The sequence below is a fragment of the Ochotona princeps genome, chromosome 14 (assembly GCF_030435755.1).
Source record: "Ochotona princeps isolate mOchPri1 chromosome 14, mOchPri1.hap1, whole genome shotgun sequence".
NCBI classification, from domain to species: domain Eukaryota; kingdom Metazoa; phylum Chordata; class Mammalia; order Lagomorpha; family Ochotonidae; genus Ochotona; species Ochotona princeps.
In genome coordinates this window covers 6,777,441-6,804,386 of record NC_080845.1, presented here as the reverse complement: position 1 = coordinate 6,804,386, position 26,946 = coordinate 6,777,441, and the positions used below count along the sequence as shown (strand labels likewise).

Here is a 26,946-nt window from a genome sequence, read left to right as displayed (position 1 = left end):
GTGTGCCCTCAGCACCAGCCTGTGCCATGCCCTGGGCATCCTGTGCCATACCCCTCTGCCCTGCTTTTCCTCTGGAATCAGTTGTAGCGGCAGGATGGGCTAGGTAGGGGGTCTCATTTATTCCCCTGTTGGCCCCTCTCATCTGTCCCTTGGGATCAGGAGGATGGGTGGTGCAGGGCCTGAACTGACACCCAGTGGCCTGGGCATCCCCGGAGAGGCCTGGGTCCCAGTCTCTAGGAGTCCTGGTGGGTACACATCATGGTGACAGTTTTCCCAGGGGCTCCTTGCGGGGGCTCCTGGGCCTTACTGGTCTAATCGGGCAGAGAGCACCACGTGGGTGATTCAGGGATTGAGGGAGGGAAAGGACATTTTGTTTCTTTCCTTTTTTTTTTTTGGTTAAGATTTATTTATTTTTATTAGAAAGGCAGATTTACAGAGAGATGGGGAAAGAAGATCTTTTATTGGCTGGTTCACTCCTCAAATGGCTGTAACACCTGGAGCTGAGCTGATCCGAAGCTGGGAGTCAGGAGCTTCTTCTGAGTCTCTTGTGTGGGTGCAGGGTCCCAAGGCTTTGGGCTGTCCTTGACTGCTTTCCCAGGCCACAAGCAGGAAGCTGGATCAGAAACAGAGCAGCCGGGACACAAACTGGCATCCATAACGAATGCCAGTATTGCAGGCATAGGATTAGACTGGTATGCTGCTGCGCCAGCTACTAGAAGATGTTTTCAGGCCTAACAGTAACATAATTACTTTAACCAGAAAACACGAGGGTGTTTAAAGTTTCTGGTGACTGGAAAGACCTGCTAGTTTCCCAATAAAACAATGTTGAACTCTTCACATGCAAGGGACCTTTGAAAAGATCATGAAAATGCTTGTGATGAAAAAACTGTGCGTGGATTTCCAAACTTGGTTTGTATTGCAGTAAATGTAGTATGGTCCCATAAACTTTTGGTAACAGCCTCTCCGTAATGCAGCACACCCATTCCAGAGGTCACAGCCTGTCTTGTTGCTTCTTTCAACTGGAAAGGCAGATTTACAGAGAGAAGGAGACAGAGAAATCACCACCTGCTGGTTCACTCCCCAAATGGCTGCAAACGGCCGGAGCTAAGCTGATCCAAAGCCAGGAGCCAGGAGCTTGTTCTGGGTCTTCCATGCAGGTGCAGGTCCCAAGGTATGACGCTGTGGGGACTGGAGGTGGCATCTAGGCCACTAGACTTAGAGGTCAGAAGTCAGGTCACACCGCTCACCTGGCAGCAGGGGTCAGGATGTCTGTAGTGGTCCTGCGCGGATGTGGTACCTGGGGTGCAGGGCGTGGGTTTTCAGAGGGAGAACCATCCAGGGGCATGGAGTGGCCTTGCAGGTGCCTGCTCTCCTGGAGATCTTGCAGACGGAGGTCCTGGCTCTGAGTGGGGCATCCTGCATTCCTGCTCAGGGAAATGGGTACCCTAGGAGGGCTCAGTTCCCAAGGAGAGAGAACCCAGGGATGCCAATCGTCTCCAGATGGCTGGTGGCCTCTGGGCAGCAGTGGGAAGCAGTTGCCAGCTTGGGCCCGGATGGAGGCCACAAGGGGTATTAGGTGCTGTGCCAGGGCCTCAGGGCCAGCATGACCAACAGGCTGCAGGGCATATGTTGCTCAGGTACCAGGTGGCAGCTGGGCAGTGCAGAGCACCATGGTTGGCAGGGCGATGTGTCTGCAAGGATGTCGGGCCAGTAGTATGGGCCTGAGTCCTCACCTGATGTGGCACTAATGATGGGCCTGGCCAGAGGCTGCCCATGGCTTGCATGGGCTGGGGCATACAGCAGGCCTTGGGAGACATGAGGGGCTTCCCAGAGGCCAGCTGGGTCCAGTGTTCCCAAGGCCCGCAAGAGGCCATTCGGGCCACTCCCACTATGCAAATCCCCAGAGGAGTGGGGACCCAAGCTGAGTGCTGTCTGGGTTGGGTTGTGGTTTTCTTATCCCACTGGTCCCCACAGTTAAACTTATACATGTGAGCTTCTGCTTTCCCGAGCTCAGCCCTGTGCTGAGTGCAGGGAATGCCACGTCCTTGACTTCAAACCTTAGGACTGTGGGGCTGGTGTTGTAGCACAGTGGGTTAAGCTGTGGCTTGCAGGGTCAGTATCCCATATAGGGGGAGCACCAGTTCAAGTTCCGACTGTCCTGTTTTGAAACAGTTGCCTGGGACTCTGTACCCAACGTGGGAGCTCTGGGTGGTTCAGCTCCTGCTGCTGCAGCTTTCTGGGGAGTGAGTCATAGAGAGAAGGGATCTCTTTTATTGTCACTCTGCCATTCAAATACATCAATCTTAAAAAAACAAACAAACAAAAAAACTCCCCACCTCCCCAGGCCAGCGGCGGGAGGAATGGCCTGCAGAGTGGCCAGACAGCGTCCCCCTCACGTGCGTGTCTAACAAAAACTGGAGGTGATGCTGGCACCGTCACCCTTGAGTGACAGGGGACGCTCTGTCCTGCCTGGTACATCTCAGGGCCATCGGGTACCAGGTCCCCACTGCCAGCTATGTGACACCTGAGGACTCACCGTCTGCAGCACTGAGCACCCCACACTTGGGGAATTCACAACAGTACGTGCAACAGGGTTCTCGTCTGAATTTTATTTTAATATTGAATATGCCACGAGATTTAATGACCCAATTAGTCATTTACATTTTTCCAAAGGTATCTAAATATAAAATTGCTAAAAATTCAAATACAGATAGCAAGCTACAAATCATATTTCTTGTTTCCGGGGCAGGTAGGACTGGAAGACGTTAGAAAAGGGGGCTCCTGTTGGCTGCAGAAGGACCAGGATCAGGGAGGACCTCGGAGCGGTGCTCATGAGGCGCTTGGCTCTGAGATGCACTCCAGACACACCTCCCCTTGGACGGCAGGTTACAAAATGTTTGAAACGCAGGTCCTCGAGGCCCGGCAGGGCACAGGAGGGCAGCATGGGCCCAGGGGAGGAGCCCTGGCGAGGCTGGCGAGGGTGGCAGAGGCATCTGGTGTGGCCAGAGGTGTGGCGTCGGGGGCGCCTGGCCCCTCTTCCCTCCGTGGGAGTGGGACAGCAGGGCCAGAGCTGCTTTGCTTGTCCAGGCTGCTGTGGTGACGGGGGCAGGCACTGTTGAGGGCAGAGTGAAGGGCAAGGAGGCCCCCCGAGGTCAGCGAGGTGGCTCCCAGGCCTGGGCTGGCCTTCCACTTGGCAAGTGCTTACACCTGCTGTGTGAGCAGCGCCTGGAGCACATGGTGGTGAGATGAGCTGAGAGCCTAGCTTTCTCAGCATCGCTCGCTGCCATCGAGGGCTGGGCGGGTGGAGGGTGGGCACACAGCCTGGGCACACACGCCGGATCCCCATCCCTAACTTTGAGTCTGACGATCCTCACAGCAAATGCGCTCATTTAAACAAATGACATAGTTAAAAGTATTGACTAAGCCCTAAACATTTCTTCTGAGAAATCGAACCATAGCTTTTCCAATCTGCCTGTTCAATATGGGAACAGATTTTCAAGAGAATAACATAATCAATCCTCTGCCCCAAAGAATGGCCCATCATGCCAACCGGGATAAGGAGTATGCCTGTTTATTAAAAGAAAAAAAATGTACATTTTTGTTCTTCACTTGCTTTAAGAAATTTGATCAAGTTGACGGAAATGTCCGGGTGCGGCTATATACATCCTCGACAGGGTGGCCGGGCAGAGGAGCCTCGGGGCGGTGCCTGTCGGAGCCGTGGCCGTCACGGCGTGGCCTGGGGCAATGTTCTTGGTGGTCTGCGTTGCCCCCAGCCCTGTGCCCGCGAGGACAGCGGGCCACCTGGCCCCGGCGGGCAGGCTCGAGCAGCAGTTTGAGGCCGGATCACTGCTGCCCCTGCCCTGATTTCTTCTCCTTCTGGAAGCTGAAGCTCGTACGTCTGTTCAGTTTTCTTTGTTTTTGAGCAAAATAGTCAGCCCGGGCAGTGCTTGCTCGCGATTCCAGGATGTAGTTCACCTAGGGAGCAAGAGGGTGGAACATCACCTGCCAGCCTGCGCAGGGCAGAGGCAGGGCTGGGTGCCCTGGGGCCAGGTGCTCACTCGGGGCAGCCACCTGGCAGGCTGGGCCCAGAGCCTTGGCCTGTGGCTGAGAGGGCAAGTGGCCCGTCCAGGCTCTCCCCTGTCGGAAGGTGGTGTTCCTCCGATTCTCGCACCTCTGTCCCCTCCCAGAAGGCTGCGGGCAGAACTGGCTGGTGCTGCTTCCCGGCCGCCTGAAACGGGCCTGGCCTCCTTCCTCAGCTGAAACAGTGTCACAGGGAAGAAGACTAAGCAACCACACAGACTCTGCACGCCCCATGCAGGTGCCCTGCTGTGCCTGGGACCCTGTTGCTGCCTTTCCTTTTGGCAGATCCAGAGAAAGTTCCTGGCTCGGGGCCTGGATATGGCCCAGCCCTGGCTGTTGCTGTCTTTTGGGGGAGTGAACCAGCGGATGCAAAGGTGTTTGTCTCCCTAATTCTGCCTTTAAAATAAAAACAAAAAAACAAAACACGGCATGTCAGGTGCATGTCATGTGCCACGAGGGACTGGGGCGAGTGACCATCAGAGAGGTACGTGTGGGCAGTGGAGGCTTGCACAGGTGATGGAGCTGTGGGGACCTGCAGGGCCTGTGGGTGGACCAGGGAGAAGGAACAGACAGCAGAGCACACCGGGGCGTGGGGGAGGCATGGAGCTGCAAAAGCTCTGTGTGCAGTGGGGAGCCAGGGCAGGGAACACCTTACCCAGCCGTGGGTCACTGGTACCCTCACTGTACGGGCGGGACAAGCAGGGCACAGACAGCCTTGTCCTTGAGTTAAGGTGACAAGACCGACAGCCTGGAGGTGCCCCCACCCCTGCAGGCGAGCACTGCCCCCGGCTGTGCTGCCTGGGCCTGGCCCCTTTCCCTCCAGGGGCCTGCCTTCACGGCCAGCGACCTCACGTTTGCGTCCTGGCTCCAGCTGAGGACTCTGCTGCCTCTGGGAAGGACCGGGAGGCTCGGGCTCCATCCCTCCCGACTTTCTGCTCTGTTAGTCAGCGGCAGCAGGCGTTAAGGCTGCTGGGGAGCACAGAAGGCCTGCCACGCTCGGCCCGCCACCTCGCCAACTCACCAGCTGAGAGCAATCAATCATGTGTGCCGCAGGGCCCGGCTGACTATCTGGGACGGTGCAGACAGTATGTGGGGAGAGGGGGTTTTATCATTCTTAATAAAGGCAATCTTGGATGACACTGTTTGCACACTCAGCCAGCCTAGTGTATTTTTGGCACATGTAACTCGACAAAAGCTTTTCAAAATGATCTCTAACAAGCCAACTACTTCCTAAATTTATTATCTTCAGTGCTTTGTGATAATCACACAGATAATTTTAATGGAAGATTAATGTAATAATCAAAAGATAAAAACGCCCTTTGGTCTGCCATTAGCTGGTTAATATGCTGTGGCTTCAAACTTGCACAATTTTATGCACTATTGAGTGTTTCACTTTCGATGCATTTTACAGCTTAAGGCATGAAAATATAGGGAGTTTTCATGGTCAATAAAGCCACAGCCTCCATCACTCGATCACGAGAACATGATCTGAAGAGCTCGATGATTCCTGGGAGATTCATCTAGAAGCCTGCAGAATTAGGGACCCCATATGACTAAGAGAAAGTGCATCTCAGTGGGAAGGGACCCCCGGACCCCCTCAGGCTTTGGTTCAGGTGGGCTCCTCCAGTGTGCGCTGTGACCTCGGGCCTCCAGCTCCGCATTTGTCAAATGGGGACAACAATGCGCTGGGTGGCCGGGAGGACCGTGTGAATGTGTGCTACGTGGTCAGTGCCTAGCACACACACCTTCACCTTCTCTACGGGGAAAAACTGTGGCCAACGGAGCCACTGTGGCCGCAGCCGCCCACCCACTGCTTCATCATCATCCTTGGCCCTCACTTCCCCCACCAGGTTCTGGCTGTAGCTCTGTGCGAGTTCTGCCTCAGCCACCATCTATGACCCGAATGGCCACTTCCTGGCACATTCCTGGGCACTGTGCAGGCTGGCGCACAGCTCACAGGGACATTGGTGATGTATTTAAGCTGCTGTGAAAGGCAGGGATGGCAGAGGTGAGGTGGCATCTTCAGTGGCATTAGCACTCGCTCTCCAGGTCAGCAGGGCCTGGGCAGGCGGCAGCTCTGGGGCAGCGGCTGCAGGAGGCGGTCTTCCTCCCAGCGTCTCGCTATGGAGACAGACCCTTCAGGGCAGCGACAGGCCTGGGGGATGTGGCAGAGGCGCAGCTGCTGCAGGGGAGTGCTTGGCCCTGCAAAATGATTTCTTTGCACTTGATCTTCCACAGGCTCATCCTCAAGTCATAAACCTGTGTTTCTGTCATCAATCTGCTGTTGTGAAAATTATTTTGATGTCAGACGCAGGATTATAATTTTACTAGAATCCTTCTGAAGTCTTGAATATTTTAATGCTAGCTATAAAAAAAAAAAGCAGCCCAGCCCCTGACGGGGTAATGGAATATTTCTTTACCTAGTTCCTGAACACTCAGCATAAACTCCTTCTGCTGTCTTGTGCTGGTCTGGAAAATAATTCTTGACTTGTTGCTGGTGAGCACTCCTGGGCAGGCACCTGCCCCCACTTCCAGTCCCAGGGGGCCCTGGCCAGGGTGGAGGGTCCTTGAACCCTCCACCTTCTAACTGACCAACCATGCTGGGCTGTCCCAGCAGCCTTTCCCTCTTAGTTCTCCTGGGCAGCAGTTGGATCGTTTGAAATCTGCTCACCCTGAAGGCTAATGCATGTCTTGGGGGTTGGTGTTGGGGTGGTGTGTAGTCTTGGGGGTGGCGTTTTGGGCAAATGCCAGGTCTGCTGACTCAGCAGAGCTGTGAACCTGGCCTGGGGCTTCCTTCCTGTCCTCACTCATCCAGCAGTGGGGAGCTGGGAAAGGCTCCTCTCCCTACCTTCCAGTTGAGAAGATTTGGTGAGAAAGGAGCCAGCCCGCCCTGAGTCTGGTTTGGGTCCTGCACGGTCCCCAGGGTGTTCCAGCTGTTCCATTACTCTGAGTTGATGACCACCCTAGGGAGAACGAACAGGGCTCGGGGAACCTGGGATCTCCTGGATCTGCACTCCAGTGGCCGTCTGGTGGAGTGGGCTGCGGGATGCACACACTCCCACTTCACCAGTGGGGAGTGAGGGGCAGGACAGGGCAGCTGTCTTCTCTGTGGTGTCAAGGGCAGGTTCTTGGTGGGGAGGAGTGTGGAGCCCCTGGTCCAGGGCCACGCAGAGCAGCACGGGGCACCTTCGTGCGTGGAGCCGGACTGAGCGCTACGAAGCCCAGGTCGACACTCACCTTGAGCACGACTTCACTGACAGTAGCAGCGTCAGATTCAAAGTAGAGGTGCTTGTAGTCATGATTGCTTAGGTATGTGAGTTTAAATATTGCGTGACCTGGAGAGAGAGAGAGGGAGAGAAGGCAGTATGTAGGGGTATGTGGGTTCCCCGGCTTGGGGCACTGCGGCCTCATCATTCCAGTCCGCATGAGAGCAAGGGGGGCTGAGGAGCGACCGCCCTTTCCAGGAGTGTGAAGCACATGGTAAAAGGCCTGAGACCCAGTGGCTGCTCAGGCCCGTTCTGCCCTGGGGCATGGTCAGCATGGACTTCCGGGACTGCTTCCATGCCGTGGGCTCGCACAAGTAGGGAGAGGTCAACGATCGCCAAATTATTACGATTAATAAAAAACAATTAATAAAATTAATAAAGAACGGTGCTTCGAGCTAAAAAAAAAAATTAGGAAAAATGTAGCCCCGGCTCCTATGGGGAGGGACAGTCCTGGTCCGGTGACCCCCGTGGAAGTAAGCTGCTCCCCAAATCCTCTAGTTGCTCCTAAGCCGGAGAAATTAGGTGGGACACGTGCTTTCAGGGACCACAGGCAACTGGCAGCACACCAAGCAGGCTGGCCTCAGACCCGGGCTGAGGGGGCAGGCTCAACACCTGTGTACTGTGTCAGTGTCTGGGCGTGAGTCCTGGCTCCCACCACCCACGTGGGAAAGCCGGACTGAACTCCCAGCTTGGGCTGGGTTTAGTCCTACTGCTGTGGGTGATGACCATGGCAGGTGGGACCTCAGGGCTCTGCTTCTCAATTTAAAACCAATCTGGTCTAGGCTTGGACTGTTCACTTCCTATCCCTTCAGCATCCGCTGTGCCTTTCAGGTGCTGCCTCCCCTCATGCAGCGGGCCCTGCCCACCCACCTGGCTACCCTCACCCACCAGCTTCCAGCAAGGGCTCTTCCGACCTACGCCTGCAGCTCCCCCGCTGTGGGCCTGCCACCCTGTGCACGGCCCATCACACACACACACTGCTTGTTCTGCTGCACCTGCAGCTGCGCTATCAGCAATCGCACCTGGAGGCCAGACCGTGTGAATGGCACAAGATTGGGGAAGACATGAGGGGCCCCAGACATGGTGGCCCGCCCAGCACACACTGTCCCTGGGCTCTGGGAGGCCCCTGTGGCCTTCCAAGAAATTATTTTTCTCCTCTGTCCATCCTGACATAGATTTTCATGATGCCAATCAAAGGATCATGGCCTGAGAGACTAGTGGTTAGTGCCCAGTGGGCAGCCAGTGGCGTTCCCACAGACCACCTGCGAAGCCTCTTCTAGCAACTTCCCCGGGGTTGTCTCCCAGACAGGTCCCTGTGCCTGCAAGATCAGAATTCTGCAAGTCCTTTGAGAATTTCTCATTGCTGTCCTTTTAATTGGTGCAGTAACTGGTCATAGTTATTAATTAGTAACATATCACCCCCATTACTGTAAGTTCACCTCTTTCCCGGAGAAATCTTCTTTGGGACTTTATTTACAGTAGCTAATTTTTCAGATCTCCCGAAATAAACTGATATATGTGGTACATTTGTGGCCAGAAAAGTTGAGCTGCTGGTATTTTATCCTGGAAACATCATTATGATATACTAATTGTGACTATAAATCCTATATTGAAAAAATTAGCTAATAATTTCTGAAAAAGCTCACTTTCAGTCCTTGATAAATTCAGCCGGATTCTAACTAGCAGTATAAGGTTGTTGAGATTCCTGACTGGAAGCTAATCAGTGTCAACACAGAGATCACTGGTCACGGGTGCTGGAGGTGAGGCCTACCCAAACAGAAGTGTGTGTGCGCACGCGCGTGTGCGTATGGTCAGCCCGGGAGGGATTCTGCCTGGCAGTGTCACCATGTGCAGGAACAAAGCTGGGCCCAAGCAGAGCCACCGATGAAGGACACAGGACAGTCAAGGACACAAATGTCCCCTCCGGGAGGCCTTCCTGTGGACACCTGGCCATGACAGGCACAGACCTGAAGGCCTGGGGCTAGAAAGTACCAGAAGGTCTTGGGGAGGTTTGCAGACCTGCGGTTTCGGGGTTCACTGAGCACTCGGTGAGGCGGCCTTGTAGACTGTCTACACCACCTGCTCCTGGTCATCACTGACAAGACACAACCTCAGGACGCGCGGCTGAGTCTCGCCTGAGTGACTGAGGTGCCCTTAGCAAACCTTCCACACTGCAGGCAGAGCCCGGTCTGTGCTGGCACATGTGGCACGCAGTTCCCGAAACTTCAGAAAGGAAGCCTCAACTCCATTCCTGCGGGCCTGTGCGTGTGTTGGCTGTTGTAGGGACACTGCAGTTCAACTGCATGAGAGTTGTGGGAATCACATACAGGAGATCCCCTTGGGGCCAAAGGTCCTGGCAGGCCGCAGCTCTGGGCCAGGTGACCTCAGGACCCCACCCTTGGTATTCTGTGCTTTGGCACCGGGTTGGACCCCTGCTGCTGCCAGTGCTCATGTGTGCCCACGTGAGGAAGAGTGAGGCAGTTGGCAAGGAGGAGGGTCTCTCCCGCTCCGCCCCCTTAAGCCGCTGACTTGTGGGTCCTTTCTAGTGACAGTGCTATGAGGACTGCCTGCACGTGGGGTGTGGGTGTTCATACTCAGAGTCCCCTCCTGTCCTTGGGGATGAACGACAAGCAAGAGTCCTGGGGTCTCCTCGCATCAAGCCCAGCATTGTGCTGCACCCTGTATAGACTGCGGGCCATGGGCCACTCACTCCAAAGGTTTCCTGCCCCGAGTTCCCCACTCCAGGACCCTGCTTTGCGGGTCGTCATCAGGGCAATTTCACTGAGACCAGACTCTGCCAGAGGCATGGTGCAGAGAGAACCACCCCAGGGGTGTCGGTAATCCAGCAGGAAGATGAGGCCAGGAGCTGACTGGAGACAGACCCGGGCTGTAAAAGCAGCTAGTCAGGCATGGGCAAGGGCCCTAGAGGGTGTGTGGAGCTGACAACTGGGTAGCCTTGGTGGGGGCTTTGAGCAGTGAAATATGGGGGCAGGGGTCCCCCTGGACCACTGGTCAGCCATATAGGAGGACGTGTGGCACAGGAAGGATGCTGAAGGGGCTGAATGAGAACCAGCGAGCAGGACTTGGGCATTCCTTTACAGCACAGTGACAGCTAAGGATCAGCATTCACACTCAGAATTACCTGCAGTCCAAAGTCTATATATTCAGGCATAACAAGTTAATTGACCTCTTCTGGAAGCACATCTGTCAATAGATGAAATTCATGTTCCGAGGTCAATTTTCAACAGAGGAGTCTGAGAAGAGCCCACAGCTCAACGCTGTCGGAAGGGACTAAGAGCAGTGCGCTACCAGTTACAGTGCAGGCAGAGCAGGAAGGGCTCATGACCCCTGGCTGGCAGTCCACCTGGGCACTGCTCTGGGGGCACTGTAGGCTCTCCTTGAAGATTCACAGGAAACAGGTAAGTGACAAGAGCAAATGGGCCTTGTAAAGATGTTGGCTGGGAGAAAACACAAAGCCCAACATTCCACTCAGCTCAAACCAGTTTCTGGGACTGTTCATTTCTGTTTGGTGATCAAAGCCTGAGACATGAGCCTGTGCTAGGCCCAGGATGAGGCCCAGCTCAGCCTGGTTTCACTCTGGGACCCTGCAAGGCACTGTCTGTCCAGAGCCCAGGGCTGCCAGCATGTCTGTGACCTCCTGACTCTCCGTCCATCTGGCACGGAGCAGGGCTTACGGCGTGCCTCTCACATTTGTGTGGGAACAGATCTTTGACAATAAGAATGTCCATGAGCTACGTGTGGTTTTGAACTGGCCCTCTCTGAGCAGCCTGAATCCTGCTGTTGGGCTGCAAGAATGCAATGGAACACAACGGAGCGTTGTGGTGGCATCTGAAGGGTGCGCTGTACGTGCAGCCAACACTGCCGATCTGCAGCTGCCTCTCCACACGGGAGTGGGGATCTGGATATGTAAAGATGTATTTACAGTTATGTGTGTCTCTTCAAAGTAAAGCAGAGGAGATGGAACACAACTGAGCAGAAACTAATTGGCAGCACAAATGTCAGAAGTGGGAGGTTCTGGCTTGTGTGCTGTGATAAATCTCCAGCATTCGGAGTTATAACTACAAGAGGCTGCACTGAGAAACCAGGCTCTTCTGGCCTGCTCGGGGTGGGCTGGGGCGGTGGCCCTTCTGGTAAGGCAGCTCTTATCAAAGACTGTGGCTCTGCGGGTCCTCAGGGCTGGCCACACTGGTCAGCATGGGGCTTCCAAACCAAGTCTGTGGTACCTCTCTCAAATGTTTGGGGTGTGCCCCACTTGCCCAGAAAACTCTCAGGTAACCTTGCGCTCCTCTGAACTCCTTTTCAATAAAGATGTTAACATTATTGAAAATTTACAAGCCTAGGGAAACTTTCGAGTCACACCTCCCTCTCAGTGCCACCTGCAGTCTGCCACTTGCATCCACTGGCCTTCACACAGCGGAGGTCATACTGCATGCTAAGACATGAGCTGAACTGTTTCTCAAGTTCACGTTTCCCCACAGCCTCTACCCGTCTTGACAGTGCCCACAGCCATCTCTCCCAACAGCCTGTAGACTCGTGCCTCCTCCTGAACTGGGCGCCAGGGCCACCTATTAAACCCCCAGTACTCAAGGGGCAGCGGACAAGGACACCCTTAAGGACCTAGGTCCTCTTGTCACTCTATGTGAGGCAGGGAGAGTTGTCACGACTGGATTTCCAGGCTTGATGCTTTTTGCTCCCTCAGGCCTGGAAGGGGGAGCTCACTCACTCGGTGCCTTCCCGCAGGGCCTAGGCGTCTCAGCTGCACTGTGAGCTGCCTGCAGGGAGCTCCCTTTCAAGCCAAGTGACAGAGGTGGTGCACCTCCCCGGAGACCTGGGCACTGGAATGACCTCCTAGCCTCTGGAGCTGGGGCTAACCCCCTTCCACGTCTGCTCACAGCTCTCAACCTCTCTCACTCCTTCCCATAATTAAGTCTGTCTAATTATAAAAACTCCCATGGCACTGTGATTCCCCCTCCTTCCTCTAATTTATGGAAAGCACTCTTGCTAAGGTCATGCTGCCTCAAGGAGCCTCTTGAGCTGGTCCGCCGCTTCTCCCTGTCCTCTCCTGCCTGCCTCCCACGGAGGCCTCAGCCCATGTATGGGGATGAGTTGTGTCTCTCATTTCCTGCGGCCTCCATGGCCTCCATCTGCCCTTTCAATGCTGGTCTCCTCCACACTCGCTCCCCCAGTGCCATCTCCTCTAACCTGGCCTCTCCCTGAGGCCCTAGTGACCACTCTGACCCCTAGTGTGCTGATGGCACGAGGCAGGGACTTTGGCAAGACCTTCTCCAGGGGTAGCAGCTGCCATCCTAATACGGCTGGCAGTGTATCTGGAACTAGTGCTTGCCTCTCCCCTTACGTTAGAAGCCTCTAGCACAGGTGACGTGCATTTGGGGTCCTAAGTAGTCTTGACACGTCCACCTTCCAGCCCATGGCCACAGCTCCTGCCCAGGCCCTGACTACCTGCCTATTGCCTCCTCTCTGCCTTGCCTTCTTCACATCTGATCACCGAGCCCCAGGGGCGCCCTAGGCCACGCATCTGGAGGCGTCGCCCCCCTTCTGTGCTGCTTGTCCTGTCCCCTCCAGAACCCAAGCTCACTCTGATGACGTTCAAGGTCACCACTTCTCAAATGCTCTGATCCTGAAGTCCTTCGCAGCCTTAAACACCGCTGAGGGGCACAAGGGGCTTCTGCTTATGTAGACTGTACCAACCAATACTGGCTACGCTAGAGTTTAAAATGCAGAAAGTTTAAAAAATATTAAATCATCAAAAACAACTATATAGCAGCACACATTACAAATTAACTAATGGGAAAGTCTCAGATCTTCCCAAACGAAGTTTAGTAGTGGAATAATTTTATGTTTTTAAAATCCCTCTGACATGTGCTTTAGCAGAGAACAGACTATCTGATTTTGCATTTTATTTTTCCTGACAGATGGTTTTGGCTGAAGCATAGCTTCAATGAAGAAAAGCTAGGTTCACAGATATATTTCTGGAAAAGATAATCATATTTTAAGTTTTATAAAAATTATTTTTTGACATTCTATCATACTTGGGAAAAGATAGTTTCTTTAAAGACTAGTTGCGATATGGGATTTAAAACCGCCATGAGGATGGGCGTTTGGCCTGAGATGTATGATGGGATACCCCACCTCCCACCTCAGCTTCCATCCACGGCAGAGCCCAGGAGGCAGCAGTGACAGCTAAAGTAACCGGGTTCCAGTCACTCACATGGACAATGTGGATGGAGTTCTCAGTTGCTGGCTTTATCCTTGCCCAGTCCCAGCTGCCGTGGGTATTTGTACAGCCAACCAGTGGAAAGGAGTCTCTGTGGATCCAGGAAGTAGAGGGAGGTGCTTGGCATTAAAGATGCCACCTTGGGGGGGTGGTCTTGTGGCACAGCACATTAAACCACTACTTGTCACTCTGGCATTCCATACTGGAATGTTGGTCTGACTTCCTGTTCATGTGCCAGAGAAGGCAGGCTGAAGTGGCCTTGGTATTTGTGCTCCTGTCATGAAGGAGGCCAGGATGTTGTTCTGAGCATTCGCTGGGCACAGACCTGGCTTAGCAGAGTCTCTCTCTGTTGCCCTTTCAAATACATACACACATGGAGTCATAACCCAAAAAGATGCCCCGTGGGACACCTGCATCTGGGACTCGAGTACCTCACTCTGTTTCTGGTGCAGCTTCCTGCTAATGTCACCCTGGGAGGCAGCAGGTCATAGTTGAACTAACTGGGTCGCTGATAACTGCAAGAAGATCCTGATGAATTCCCAGGCTCCTGGTTCTGGTCTGACCCAACCTAGCTTTTGGAAAGTGGATTTGGAAAGCGAACCAGAGATAGATCTCTTTTGTTCTTTTAAGTAAAAGGAACATTTAAAAAAACAGAAACTTTAAAAAGCCCAATCTCTACCATATTAATGTACTTTCTAAATTCTAGTAACATTAAAATTAGTGACTGGGGACCAGCACAGTGGCTTACAGGCTGATCCTCCACTGGCAGCACTGGCATCCCATATGCTCCACTTCTCATTCAGCTCTTTGCTTGCAGCCTGGGAAAGCAGTAGGGGATGGCTCAAGTCCTTGGGACTCTGTACCCATATGGGGGATCCAGAGTAAACTCCTGGATCCTGGCTTTGGGTCAGCTCAGCTCTGGCCATGTGGTCATTTGGGGAGTGAACTAGTGGATGGAAGACCTGTTTCTCTTCTCTCTGTAAATCTGCCTTCCCAGTAGAAGTAAATTACTACTTGAAAAAAATCTATTGAGGGCCCAAGCATGATGGCTTAGTGCCTGAATCCTCACCAGGCAAGCGTCAGGATCCCATCTGGGCATTGGTTCATGTCCCAGCTGCTCCACTTTCCACCCAGCTCCCTGCTTGTGGCCTGGGAAAGCAGTGGAACCACCAAAAAAGCCTTGGGACCCTGAATCCACATGGGAGACACTGAAGAGCCTCCTGGCTTCGGACTGGCTCAACTCTGGCTATTGTTCACTCTGGGGAGTGAACCAGTGGATGGAAGATCTTTCTACCTCTTCTTCACTCTGCCTTTCCTTCTCTCTGTAAATCTGCCTTTTAAAAAAAGAAAGAAAAAAAAATCTATTGATTGGTCATGTATACTAAATGCACCTTTCTCCTTACCAGATTTCCTAACACCATGGAGGTCTAGGAATTGTGGATTCACTCAGTTACACAGCTTTTCCAAATGATGAAATATTTTTTTGTAAAAAAGTGAAAAAATAACATTCATTGATATAACCAATGATTGTATCAGAAAGTGCTTTAAGCAAAGAGAAGCCAACCTTACAACTGATACATACAAGTTTTCTAAAATTTAAATTTACATCTGAATGCTTGAATTTCATCTCAGGCCTCAAACACTGTCATTCGTCTTCCTTGGAGTAACAGGCTCATTTCCTTCATTTTCAAGAAAATGTTGCCAAATACCCAAGTCTGAAGAACCATAGTTTATCAGCAGTCCTTTCAAACAAAACTGGTGTCCCAGGAAATAAACGGCTAGTTTAGCTTGCAATTCAAACCATTATCTAAGGGCTTTTCCTGGAGACAAGTATACTGCTTCTGAAGGAAGCACTGGCGTTTGTGTGCTACGGCAAATCTGTTCACAACAATGGTTTGTGGGGGACTTTTTGATCATTCATGTGTAGGTTATTTAACAAAATACCCAAATGGCATCTTAATAACCACACTAGACACAAGTTTAAGATTTGAGTTTTATTCTGTATCTTGTAGAAAGATGAAGAAGTAAGAAATAAGACCTCCATCCAGCAGCGTTCACCTCGGAGGGGCCTTGGTTGTGCCAAGCGTGACGTGCAGGCACTCTGTGGGAGGCTGCACTGAAATGCACAAAGCCTCCTCTGCCCCTGGAGGGGAGAGCTGTGGTCACCATCCCTTCTCCTGGGTCGTTCCGTGTAGCTGGCACAAGTGTTATTTCAAGTGTCTTTACGTTTCTGGGTGCACATTAGTGTTTTTGATGGGTATTCTGCCCCTCCAGTCTAAACATTCCTGGTAGTCTAGGTTTACTGGCAACACACCCTTTATCCTCTGATGTTTTGAAATGTCTTTATTCCACCTCCATTTCTGAAGGACATTTTCACTAAACATAGCATTCTAGGTTGACAGATTGTCTTTTCACACATGAGGGGTCATCCCATTGTTTTCTGGATTGCATTATTCCTGGTGGGAAGTCAGCAATCCTTTGGCTGCTTTTAAGATTTGTTTCCCCTTTAGAGTTCGTTCTCAGGAATCTGTCTTGATGCGATGTTCTTCAGACCTATCCTGATTATATATAACCTTTCTCGGACTTGGAATTAAATATTTTAATCCCATCTGGAATATTTTCTTTCCTCCATCATCAAGCCTGTAATTATGAGTATGTCGGAAAGCCTGACACTATCACGTGAGCCACATTCCTCTCATCCATACTCTCATCTCGTCTCAGTTGTGAGCAGTTTCTGTTGCCTGGTCTCAGAGTGGTGGAAGGCAGATTCTGAACTGGTGGCTCTTAATGATCCCCCACTTATTTTTGTTTGTGAGGTGGCCTGACTTTTCTTTTTCTTATTTTCTGAAGATTTTATTTTTATTTGTGGCAGATTTAAAGAGAGAGAAGGAAAGACAAGAAAGACTTTCCATCTGCTGGTTCACTTCCCAAATGGGCGCAATGGCCGGAGCGGGGCTTATCTAAAGCCAGGAGCCAGGAGTGTCTTCTGGGTTTCTCGCATTGGGTGCAGGATCCCCAGGATGTGGGCCGTCCTCTGCTGCTTTCCCAGGCACATTAGAAGGGAGCTGGATCAGTCAGGATACAAATTGGTACCCAAATGAGATGCTAGCACTGCAGGCAGGGGCTGGCCTACTCTGTCATGGCACCAGCCCCACGTGGGATGGCCTGCCTTCTAACAAGTAAATAACAAAGCAAAAGGTCTTGGATGTAGTTTCTGAGACTAAGTTCCAAGAGACTGTGACTTCCTCTCAGCACCCTCTTGCTGGAAAGCCAACTGCCATGTTGAGATTGAACCCTGAGATGCAGCAGGTCTCTGCTGGCGTCCTGACTGCAGCCTGTGAGGTGCCTGACCTAGGACTCCGTCCACTGCGAGGATCCTTCATCTACTTGAAGGATAACTGACGTGCTCTCACTCCCTCTCTTATGAGCAAGGGTATGGCATATACGCTTCTGACTCCTAATGGGAACCATTCTCCTGTTAATGTTAGTAAGTTCATGAGATCTCCTACTGATTGGTGTGTTGTCAGTTGATTTCAGCAAGCCTCTCAGAGGGTGAAGAGGAAAGGTTTCCTGCCCCTATAGCTCCCATTTTGCATTCTTCCCCCGTACTTGAAACAGAGGGAGGTTGGGAGGGAAGAGAGAGAGGCAAAGAGAGATCCTTCATCCACTGGTTCACTCCTCAGATGCTCACAATGGCTGGGCCTGGGCCAAGTTGAACCTGGGAGCTGGAACATCACCACTCCCTCCAAGGTGCCCACGTGGGAACACTTGAGTCACCCCCTGCTGCCTCCCAGAATGTGTTAACAGAAAGCCTGACTGTACACAGAGGAGAGAGAATTCAAGCTGACACTCTGACATGGGGACATGGACATCTACAATGGCAGCCTAACCTATGCCCAATGCCAGGCCCCCAATGGTTCATTCTCAGCTCTATAAGTTTCATTTGATTTTTTCTTTTAGAATGTGCATTTCTCTTTTTTTCTTGAGTTCCTGCTCTATTTTAGCTACCAAAACATACTTAAAACAACTGTTTTAAGGTACTGACTATACTATAGCCGGAACTCTAGCTTAGAGCTCTTAGTTTTCTGTGTTGGTTTTCCGGTTCCACCAGGGGCATGCACAGCTTAGTGCCAAGGTGACAGACGCTCCCTGGAGTTCTTGCTCAGAGTATCACCTCCCTCTCCAGCTGCCCAGTTCCCACCTGTTTCCCAGCTTAGAGAGACTATGTCCTCCCTGGGCGACCCTGGAGGAAAGCTGGTGATGGGTCCACTTCATTTGTCTCCTTCCTCTCAGACAACATATAGCTCTGCCCTGTTTTCTAATGTCTGAAAGTTTTTTTTTTTTTTTTTTTTTTTTTTTTACAGTTTATCGAGTTTTCTAGTCCGTTCTGACAGCACAGCTAACATGGTGGCAACTGCCCTGTCTCTGGACATTGCAGACGGGATCCTTGGAAGCAACATGCATCAGAGCTTTAATAGGAACATGGTTCATTTTTTTCTATGTCTAGAGAATAACTTAAAATCCAAGCACTGCATTTATTTATTATGAAAATACAACTGAGAGCTTGGCTGGAGGCAAAGGGAAACAGACTTTCTCCATCATTTCTCCAGCTGAAAAATCTCTCACACAGAGCTTTGCAGTAGAAAACAGCCCCTGCTTTTACTCTCGTCTAGGTATCTTGTCAGAAGTTAACATCAAGAAAGAAGGAAATTGAGGAAATGGTAATCAAAACCTATGAATGCATACAAATTTTCCATTATAGGCTCAAGTCAACATTTACGTAAGAACTTAACAGAAGGAAGGCAGCCTTCTCCCACCAGCACGTCCTGCCCCATCTCCCTGGTGATGTGCCAAGCAAAGAAGCACATGATGGCCCTCGGGCACCCACTTGGGAGACAAGTGTGGAGCTCTGGCTCCTGGCTTTCGCCTGGCCAAGCTCAGGTATCTGGCAAATGAACCAACAATGGAAGATATCTGCATCTCTTCCTCTCTGCTACTTTACCTGTCAAATAAGCCAATCTAAATGTTTATTAAACAAGCTGTGGGTCTAGCTTGGGCAGCGGGTTAGACTGCCATCTGCTGTGCTGGCATCCCACGAGGGCACTGGCTTGTGTCCTGGCTGCTCTGCCTCTGATCCAGCTCCCTAGGAAAGCACTTCACTAGGCAGCAGAAGACAACCAAAGTGCTTGGACCCCTGAACTCGTGTGGGAGATCTGGATGAAACCCATGGCTTCCTTGCGCCCTGACTGCTGTGGCCACTTGGGGGAGTGAACCAGCAGATGGAAGGTCTCTCTTTCCCTCTACCTTCTTCCCCAACTCTAAGTCTGCCTTTCAAATAAATAAACACATACATACATACATACATACATATATACTAATACTCTATAATGTTTTCTACTTAATAAATAGCATTCCAATCAACACAAGCAAATTCTTCCTCATTTCTTAATAAGACTAAGTTTACTGATAATGCAGGAAGGTCCCCTGAGTACCTCTGTGTCAGCCAGTTTTTCTTACAGACATCCTTTGTGTTATGTAAACATGTCCTCCTCCCCAGCAGCACCTACCAGCAGGGCAACCACAGGGCCTGATAATGAGCACAGGAGGACTGTTCGTCTTATCAGCTGTGCAGGGCTCAGAGCGGCAGCTCCTGTCTCCTAAACGCACAGCGCTGACCTGGCAGACACACTCCTGTACCGATACATGCTTGCCCAGGAACTACAGAGATGAGCACATCAGCCCATCTATCATACACTGAGGGTAAATGGCAACAGGAGTTTGAGAAGCAAGACGGTGGGTTTGCCTTGTCACTGCAACCTTGAGACGTCTTCCACTAGGCCTCCTGTCTCTCTGGTGAAGAGCTGCTGCTTCTCTTGGCTGACTCTACATGCCAGGAGCAGCTGGACTTGTTCAGTGTGTGCAGGTGGTGTTAATGAAAGGGTCCTCAGTGCAGACTCCAGCCTCTGGACAGAGGATCCAGCTGGGGCACAGTGTGCCTAGTGCAAAGGCCCAGGTGTCAGCTGACCATGACCATGGCAGTCAATGGGACTGGCTGAGTTCTCAGGGTCTGCTCAACACTCTCCGACCCCAGTGAGCTGTTTCCTGAAACTGAGTGCTGGTAGACGCACGTTCCAGATGACAGACAGCTCCAGGTTCCTGGCAACCAGACTGGGGCCCGAGAGCCTAAGAATGGAACCTAGTGTCAGCTTGGAAGCTGCCCCCTGTTGACAGTTTTCCTCCCCCTTGATCCTGTGGGCACACGCTAGGTCTTTCTTTCCTATATACTTGGAAAAATTGAGGTGATCCCCCTGGCTGCCTAAACCCATCTCACCAGCAGCTCCCTTGTTTTGGAGGGAGATGATAAATAAATCAAAATGCACTAAGCAGCACTTCCGCAGGCGCTCGCCTCCTCCACTGGCTGTGCGCCTCATCAATCACACCATTGTCTGCTTGAAAGGCGAGCCTTGTAAATGTCATATCCACTCAGGCCCAAGGAGAGGCGCATCCAAATGCAGCAAGGAGTTTTAATTGGATAGTGTAATTAAACTAAAAAACCCCAGCAGACTCGCTTTGACAGGATAGATGAAGACCCCTTTTAATAGGGCTAGGAAACATATCTGTTAAAAGGATGAGGCACTGCCTGCTCCTGATTGTGCTCCAGAGGACTCTTATGAAAAGGCAATTCAATAACTGGGGCATTTAATACAGTAGATCTGCTGTGCTCTGTAATCAGGCAGTACTTACCGTATTTGATCTGGAACTTAAGAAATAAGTCCTTGTCAGAGGATAAAAACGCAGCACAGCTCGCTTCCCTAACATCTGGAGTGCCCAAAGCTGGGAGCCGACAGAGCCTGCGGGCAGACTGTGGTCCTCAGCTGACAGGCCAATGCAGGGGCCTAGAGTGGCCAGCAAGGCCTTGAACATGCACCCACCTCGGCTACAGCTGCTTCATCCAGCTTACGCACACTCTCAGAAAAATCTGAAGGACGTGACAACGTTTCCGGAAATCTCCTAAGCTGAGAGCAGGAAGCCTGACAGGTCAAAGAGGGAGAGTGAGTATTTCTGCTGGAACTACTCTTGTCAAACAGGGAGAAAAGAAATTCTGTGGCCAGAGGATTCAATGAGTGGGCTGGGTGGGCTGGAGGTGACTTTAGCAACAGACCCAAGTCCTTCTACCCTCTTTGCACACTGCTGCTGGATAGGGCGCGGGACGTGCACACACGGCCACATACCCACGCAAGGTCTGCAGCTCCACAAACGAGGTGACTGGAGTGGGTGGGCACACTGGAAGAGGGGAATGGGTTGGCACACTGGAAGAGGTTCATAATACACAAGTAGCCCGGGACAGTCTTCTGATGAAGCCCCACGGTCCCAGAGGGTGCCGGCACCTGGTGGGGTCCTGACAGCAACCCTTCGCTGGGGTGCGGACAGGTTCAAGGGCAAGGCTTCCAGCTCTGCTGTCTCCAGCTTTTCCAAAAACAGCTCAATGCTTGGCTTTTATTTATAGAAACTTTAGTTTTGGGGGTTTTTAGACTCATTCTCCTTTTTTAATGGTGGTGAAGGGTTTGTGGGATGACTGCTTCTACTCCCCCATAAAGTCTACTTGGTGCTGTTCGCAAACCTTAGAACGTTCTTAACCCTGGTCTTTCTCCATGGGTTGATGAGCACATTAAGAACATATACGTAAATATGTACAATCTTTGAAAGCTGGAAGCAAATTAAACCATCAAGTACTTCTAGGTTTAAATGAAAACTACATAAAAGCATTTCAGCCATCAATTTGGCTATCACTTTCAGCCAGTATGAATTCTGCTGGAAAAGCTATTTTCGTGCAGATGTGGAATTCAATGGGAAAGACTGACTCGTGTACCAACATCAATCAAAATGTCGACTTCCCTGGCAGCTCTCAACAGTAAGGCAGGTTCAAAGGTCACAGGATAAAGAAAAAGCCAAGCTCTGGTTCAGCTCTAATATCTCCTCCGTAGAAGTCCTGCGAAAGTACCCCCTTCTGTATTAGCCTTGCCTTCATTAATCTTCTTGCCATCTTCTTTAACTAGTCATGCAGAACCGCTCGATAGCAAGACGTATAATGGGGAAGGCCCTGTGCCTATTACCGCGTTAACATTCTCTTAAGCCCCAGTGCAGAGGAAATGTGCAACTGCAGGGTGCAGTGCAGGCAATTCAATTACAGCCCGGGCTTACCTGTGTTCTCCTGACCTATAAAACACAGGGGCCTTTGTGTCTAACTGGCCTGGCCATTAAGGTTGCTGAAGATCACAACAATGCTGATCTTTTCTATTTAAGCTAAATCAATGTGGACAAATCATCATTCAGTAGCTTTAATTTAATTAGTAAATTAAATACACTACTTTACAAATCTTGTCAAGTACTTACGAAAAGAAAGAATCATTTAAGTGGGAGGCCACCAATAACCCTAGCTAATTTAAGTCATATCTTCACTAACTCTCCTCTCAGGCTCAGCAGGCTCTATTTGCCAGGGTTGAACAGGCTCCTGCAGTGTGGCTAACCCATAACCCCAAAGAGTTCCTATCTGGCATCCAAATGGTGTTTTGGACCAAACCAGAGAAAACAAAATCAAACCTCCCCCACCAACATAACAAGCATCAACAGAATCTGACTTCCTTTAAATTACACTATTGCAAGAGGACATAATCAGGTTACCTCTATGATGTTGCTTCCTTAAGATTTTCTATTATCTATACCTAATTGAGACACAGAGCTCTTTTCAGCTATAAAGACGACAGCTACTTTATTAAGGTTTAAATCTGATTTCTCGATGACAGGCTGCTTCCTTTGAAGGCTCAAACCTGCGCACCCTGGTCCTAGAGAAAGCCGACCCGGGAGGGTCGCCCGGCTGCAAGGGGTGCACACAGCCAGGGCCCCGTTTCTGCTTCCGGGCTGGAATCTGAGACCAGCACTTACCAACAGAGTTCCTGGCATTCCAACCCTGCCCTGGCTGTGCAAGAGGGTCGACAGCTCCCTTTCTAAGGCAGTCTAACCAGGGGACTCTGATGTGCAGGCAGGTTCCTCTCCTATGTGCTGAAACATGCTTGATCAGCGAAAACGAACATAAATTCTTCTTTTAGAGTTTTGAGACACCTTTCAAAAAAGCAAAAAGTATCCTAAGGACAGGCAAACCAGCTTGTGAAGTTGCTGGTCAAACCAGTAGTGGTTGTTTACAGTTTTTTTTTTTTTTTTCTTTTTTTAAATCTAGAAAGGCAGAAATTATTTCTAAATTCTCAGGACTTTTGACACACATATTTTCTTAAGGAACTCTTATAAGAGTCCATATTTGTAAGTAATTTTTTCAAGGCATGTATCTATTTAGTCATTAAGTTCCAGGTCCTTAAACACTCACAGGGACAGAGCAATCAATCTTCCCTCTGCGAAGCAGAATGAGAGGAACAAGTGGAGGGCAGAGGCTGCAGGCTCTTCACAGAGCCCTGCAGAGGCCAGGCCTTCCTGCGCACACAATACCGTAATTATGTGTTTGCCCCGCAGCCGTGCTGGTGCTCAGTCCCTCTGCCAAGCCAGCTATTCACACACTTCTGGGATATGGCATCAATTAAACTTGAGCTGTGTGCCTTATGACGACCAAATTAATGGTTTGACAGCGGCTCTCAATAAACACTGCAAACTGGCCATATTCGAAGGGTTTACAAACCATTTCTTTTCTGTTAAAAATTCTGACAAACATGTCTCAAGTCAGACTGGGGACAACTTCATTATCCTCCCCAACACTTGATGCTTTTTTGTAGAGCAGGCTGTTTAATAACATGTCCGCTCTGTTTTCACAACTAAATCCTTCCAGTTGGCCACACGTTCCAGTCTTCAGCAAGACACTTGTGTTATGAGAGATAAAAACATGAAAAAGGAAATATATTGCAGAAATCAAAAACCTTATCTACTTCTAGACTTTCTCTCTGCCATAATTCATTCAAGAAGGCCCTAAGAATAATTTTTGATGTAAACTCAGCTACAAACATACATCACTATGCTGATAAAAATCACAAGCTAAACTTATGAAATATAGTGACTTCTATTTCTATAGTGCTATTAAAATAACTTTTTCTAAGGTCCAACAGACACAAAAGATAAAAAGGGTTACCATTAATCCTTTAAACACACACACAACACACACACACACACCCCGCAAGATAGAAGGAAAAAGCCACCACCCCATTGATTAATTCTGTGGTTGGATAATAGTTTGAGGATGAGCTTTTGAAGATTAAGTCACTGAATTAATTTGATGAAGATGCTAGAAATCCTGAGCACAAAGCATCAATCTAATTCAGGGAGAACATTTTTGTTTGGGCACTCTGCAATGTCAATGATGTTGAGCAACTTTTGGTTTCTAAATGCTGGCTGTGTTCATGTTCGACTACAAGTCAACCCTCACCAGGCACAGCTTGGCAGGCACTGGCCCAGGCCTGAGTCCCAATATCGGTGGAATAGCAGGACACACCCCCAATGAAGGTATTCAAAGAGCCCATGGAAATGTGAATTATGAGATAACTATGTGTAAATTTAAAAGGTTTTTTTGCACTAAAACAAAGTAATTTTACATTCCATTTTCCATGTGTTTCCTGCAGTACCCTCCTACAGCTCTGTAGATGATGTGCTTCTCAGCTGACCTGGAACTGCGCTGGGGTTGGGCAGCGTGGGGGCCAGGTGCATGCAAGAGGCGTGGGTGAGTGTGCACGGTTCCCAGCGACTAGAGCCCAGCCTCCAGATGGGACAGCATGGGCTACAACACCAGAAATTCAGCTGGCTGTCACTGTGTGACTGATTCTGTAAGCCTGTAACTCAGAGCTTTTCTTCTTGTAAGTGGAAAAACCTTTTTATCAGATTTCTAAAATATGGTGTCTCTAAACAGGAAAAAGAGTCCTGTGGTTGAAGGGAAGGCACAGGCCCAGTCCTGTCACCCACCCACCCACGGCCAAGGTCCTGATACCACTGCACTCCAAGAGCCTGCCTGGGAAGTGATGCTGTAGGGAAGGGGGTCAGGAAGTGCTCTAAAGGGGACAGTGAGCCTGCCTCGAACCCAAAGCCACAGTGACAGCAGGCAATCTGTAAGACCCACATGCGCAGTTTTCACAAAGAACTATCTGGAACATCAGACAATCAAATGGAAGACACTGGCTAGACTGTCATTACTGTAGGGGTGCCGTCTCTCTGCACCTCCAGTGCACTGGGGACCCGGCTGGGAACCACCCCTTCTCCCTTGCAGGGCTGGAGGCTGCCCCTTGGAACTCTCCCAGCTCCAAATGCAGCTTCCCATGGCCCAGCTGGAGTTCCGGGGTGAGTCCTAGCCTGACCTTTACAGCTCAGGCCCCTGGGCCCTTCTTTTCTCAGAGTTGTGAGTCAATGGACTTTTCAAAGCAGCCTCAGTTCTTGCAATGGAGGATGCCAGGAAAGTGGTGGCCTTACTGGCTGATAAGCTGGAGTGGGTGGGGTTAGGAAGGGAAGCCAGCAGTGCCAGGCCCAGGCCCACAGAGCAGAGACGACTGTTTTCACCGCCAGCCTGCAATTGGGGGGCCACGCTGGGAGCACAGCCTCCTCCCTTTTCCTGGACACGCTGTAGGCTAATGAGTTGAAAGAACAATCTGTAACCTAGCATAGAACTGACAAGGAAATCAGACACCTGCCAGAGATGGGTGCCTGAGGCATGTAGTCTGTAAGCCCGCAAGGGGCTCAGTGCTCTGGGAGGTGGGCGCTGTGCAGTTAGTGTTATTTCAGAAACTACTATAAGCACATTTCTTGTTATTCTGCTTAGGGGTGTAACTCCTCATAATATACTTGTTCTCAAATTTAGTGGACCCTGGAATACAGAGGGTTAACAATTAGCTACTAGATCCTCTCTGAAGATCACTGCTTCCAGGCCTCCTGGGGCGGGCCTGGGCAAGTGCATCCTCCACAGGCAGGCAGGGGACCAGCCTTCTCCAGGCAGCCGGGCACCCTTCCTTGGCCTAAAGCTGTTTCCTCTGCAGAGGGATTTCCATGTGTTCAATGTGTCCTTTCTGCTCCTTGATAAGACTGGGGTCCCAAAAATGATTAAGTGATTTCATCTAAATGCTATACTCAATTACTTAACTGCAAAAATATAATATGCCAAACTATATAGCGGGCCTGTATTTACTTTGATAATTTAAGCAGAGGAATGCCAACCCAGCTGTGATCTCTGCTGCAGGACCAGGCAGGAGTTTAATTATGAGCTGGGAGGTCACGCAGCTGCCAATAACGTGGGGGTGCCGATGCCTCCATCGTGATGGATATCTAAACCCAGCCTTGGGCGCCACGGGAAATCCCCCCTCTGACTCCATCTGGTGTGGAGGCAGGTCCAGCTCTGACTGGACAAGTGCACCCTGCCATGGGAAGGCAAGGGCGGCAGGAACTGCCCTGGTGCCCCCCAGCTCCCAGGTGAGGGTCCCCCGCTGAGGTCAGAAACTGCCCTGGTGCCCCCAGTCCCCGGGTTGGGGGGTCCCCGCTGAGGTCAGGCACTGAGCTGTGAGGACCGATGAGGGAGAAGGCGCATGTCAGGCTCTGGGCACCACAACACAATCCCGGTTGATTAAAAGAAATTTCTGGTAATGAATTAGAGACCCAAGGAAAAAAAGGACATGGTGGCAATATATCCTCCTGGCACCAGCACACGGAGGGGAAGAGAGGAAGGAGACATAAATAAAGGGACTACTCACTGGGGCTTTTCTCTTCCGCAAGGTCACAGGCACAGAGCAGGTCAGAATCGATCGAGATGGGCTTCTGCTTAATCCAAAACTTAGTGCTGGCCTTCTGATTTGTAACGGGGTCAATCTCCACTTTGTCTCCGGAGATCCCTGGGAACCATGGGGAGGACAGAAAAGCAGCCATGAGGAGAGGGGCCATCACTGGACCCGCACTGGATAACTGAAGCTCTTAGGTCTTAGGGCTCCCACAGACAGACACACGGAGACTCCAAACAGCCAGCAGGAGGGGTACAGTCTGGTGTTTCGGGTGGGTGAGTTGCAAGGGGAGGGGTACAACTCTCAATGCTATGGAAACAGAATGAGAAACCCATTTTCTTAGCTGGAACAGACACAATACTGCACCTACCCACATGCTCTTTTTACTGCCATTTGGTCATGAAATCAACTACAATGTAAGGTCATTCCAGAAGAGCGTGGCCCACCGTGCCCTTCCTCAGGAGGGAGGCTCCAGTCTACAGAGAAGCTGCTCTCTCTTCTGTGCCCACACAGCGAGGCAAGCACCACAGATTCTAATCTAGAAAAACCTTACACAGGAGGAAAAAAAAAAAGGCTATGTCCTCCCTTCCCTGACAGT

At 50.7% G+C, this 26,946-nt stretch overlaps 1 protein-coding gene across 6 annotated transcripts in view; it reads right to left on the bottom strand.

The window, feature by feature from the left end:
* Nucleotides 1-3,549: 3,549 nt before the first annotated feature.
* MAPKAP1 (MAPK associated protein 1) overlaps nt 3,550-26,946 on the bottom strand; it is a 220,409-nt gene continuing 197,012 nt past the window's right edge. For all 6 annotated transcript variants that reach the window (XM_058672119.1, XM_058672117.1, XM_004593568.4 and 3 more), the window contains 3 exons: nt 26,325-26,462; nt 7,318-7,415; nt 3,550-3,975 (listed from right to left, as the gene is read on the bottom strand). In XM_058672119.1, coding sequence (XP_058528102.1) covers nt 3,844-3,975; nt 7,318-7,415; nt 26,325-26,462 — 368 coding nt within the window. In that variant the 3' untranslated portion in view covers nt 3,550-3,843. The remainder of the gene's footprint in view (nt 3,976-7,317; nt 7,416-26,324; nt 26,463-26,946) is intronic.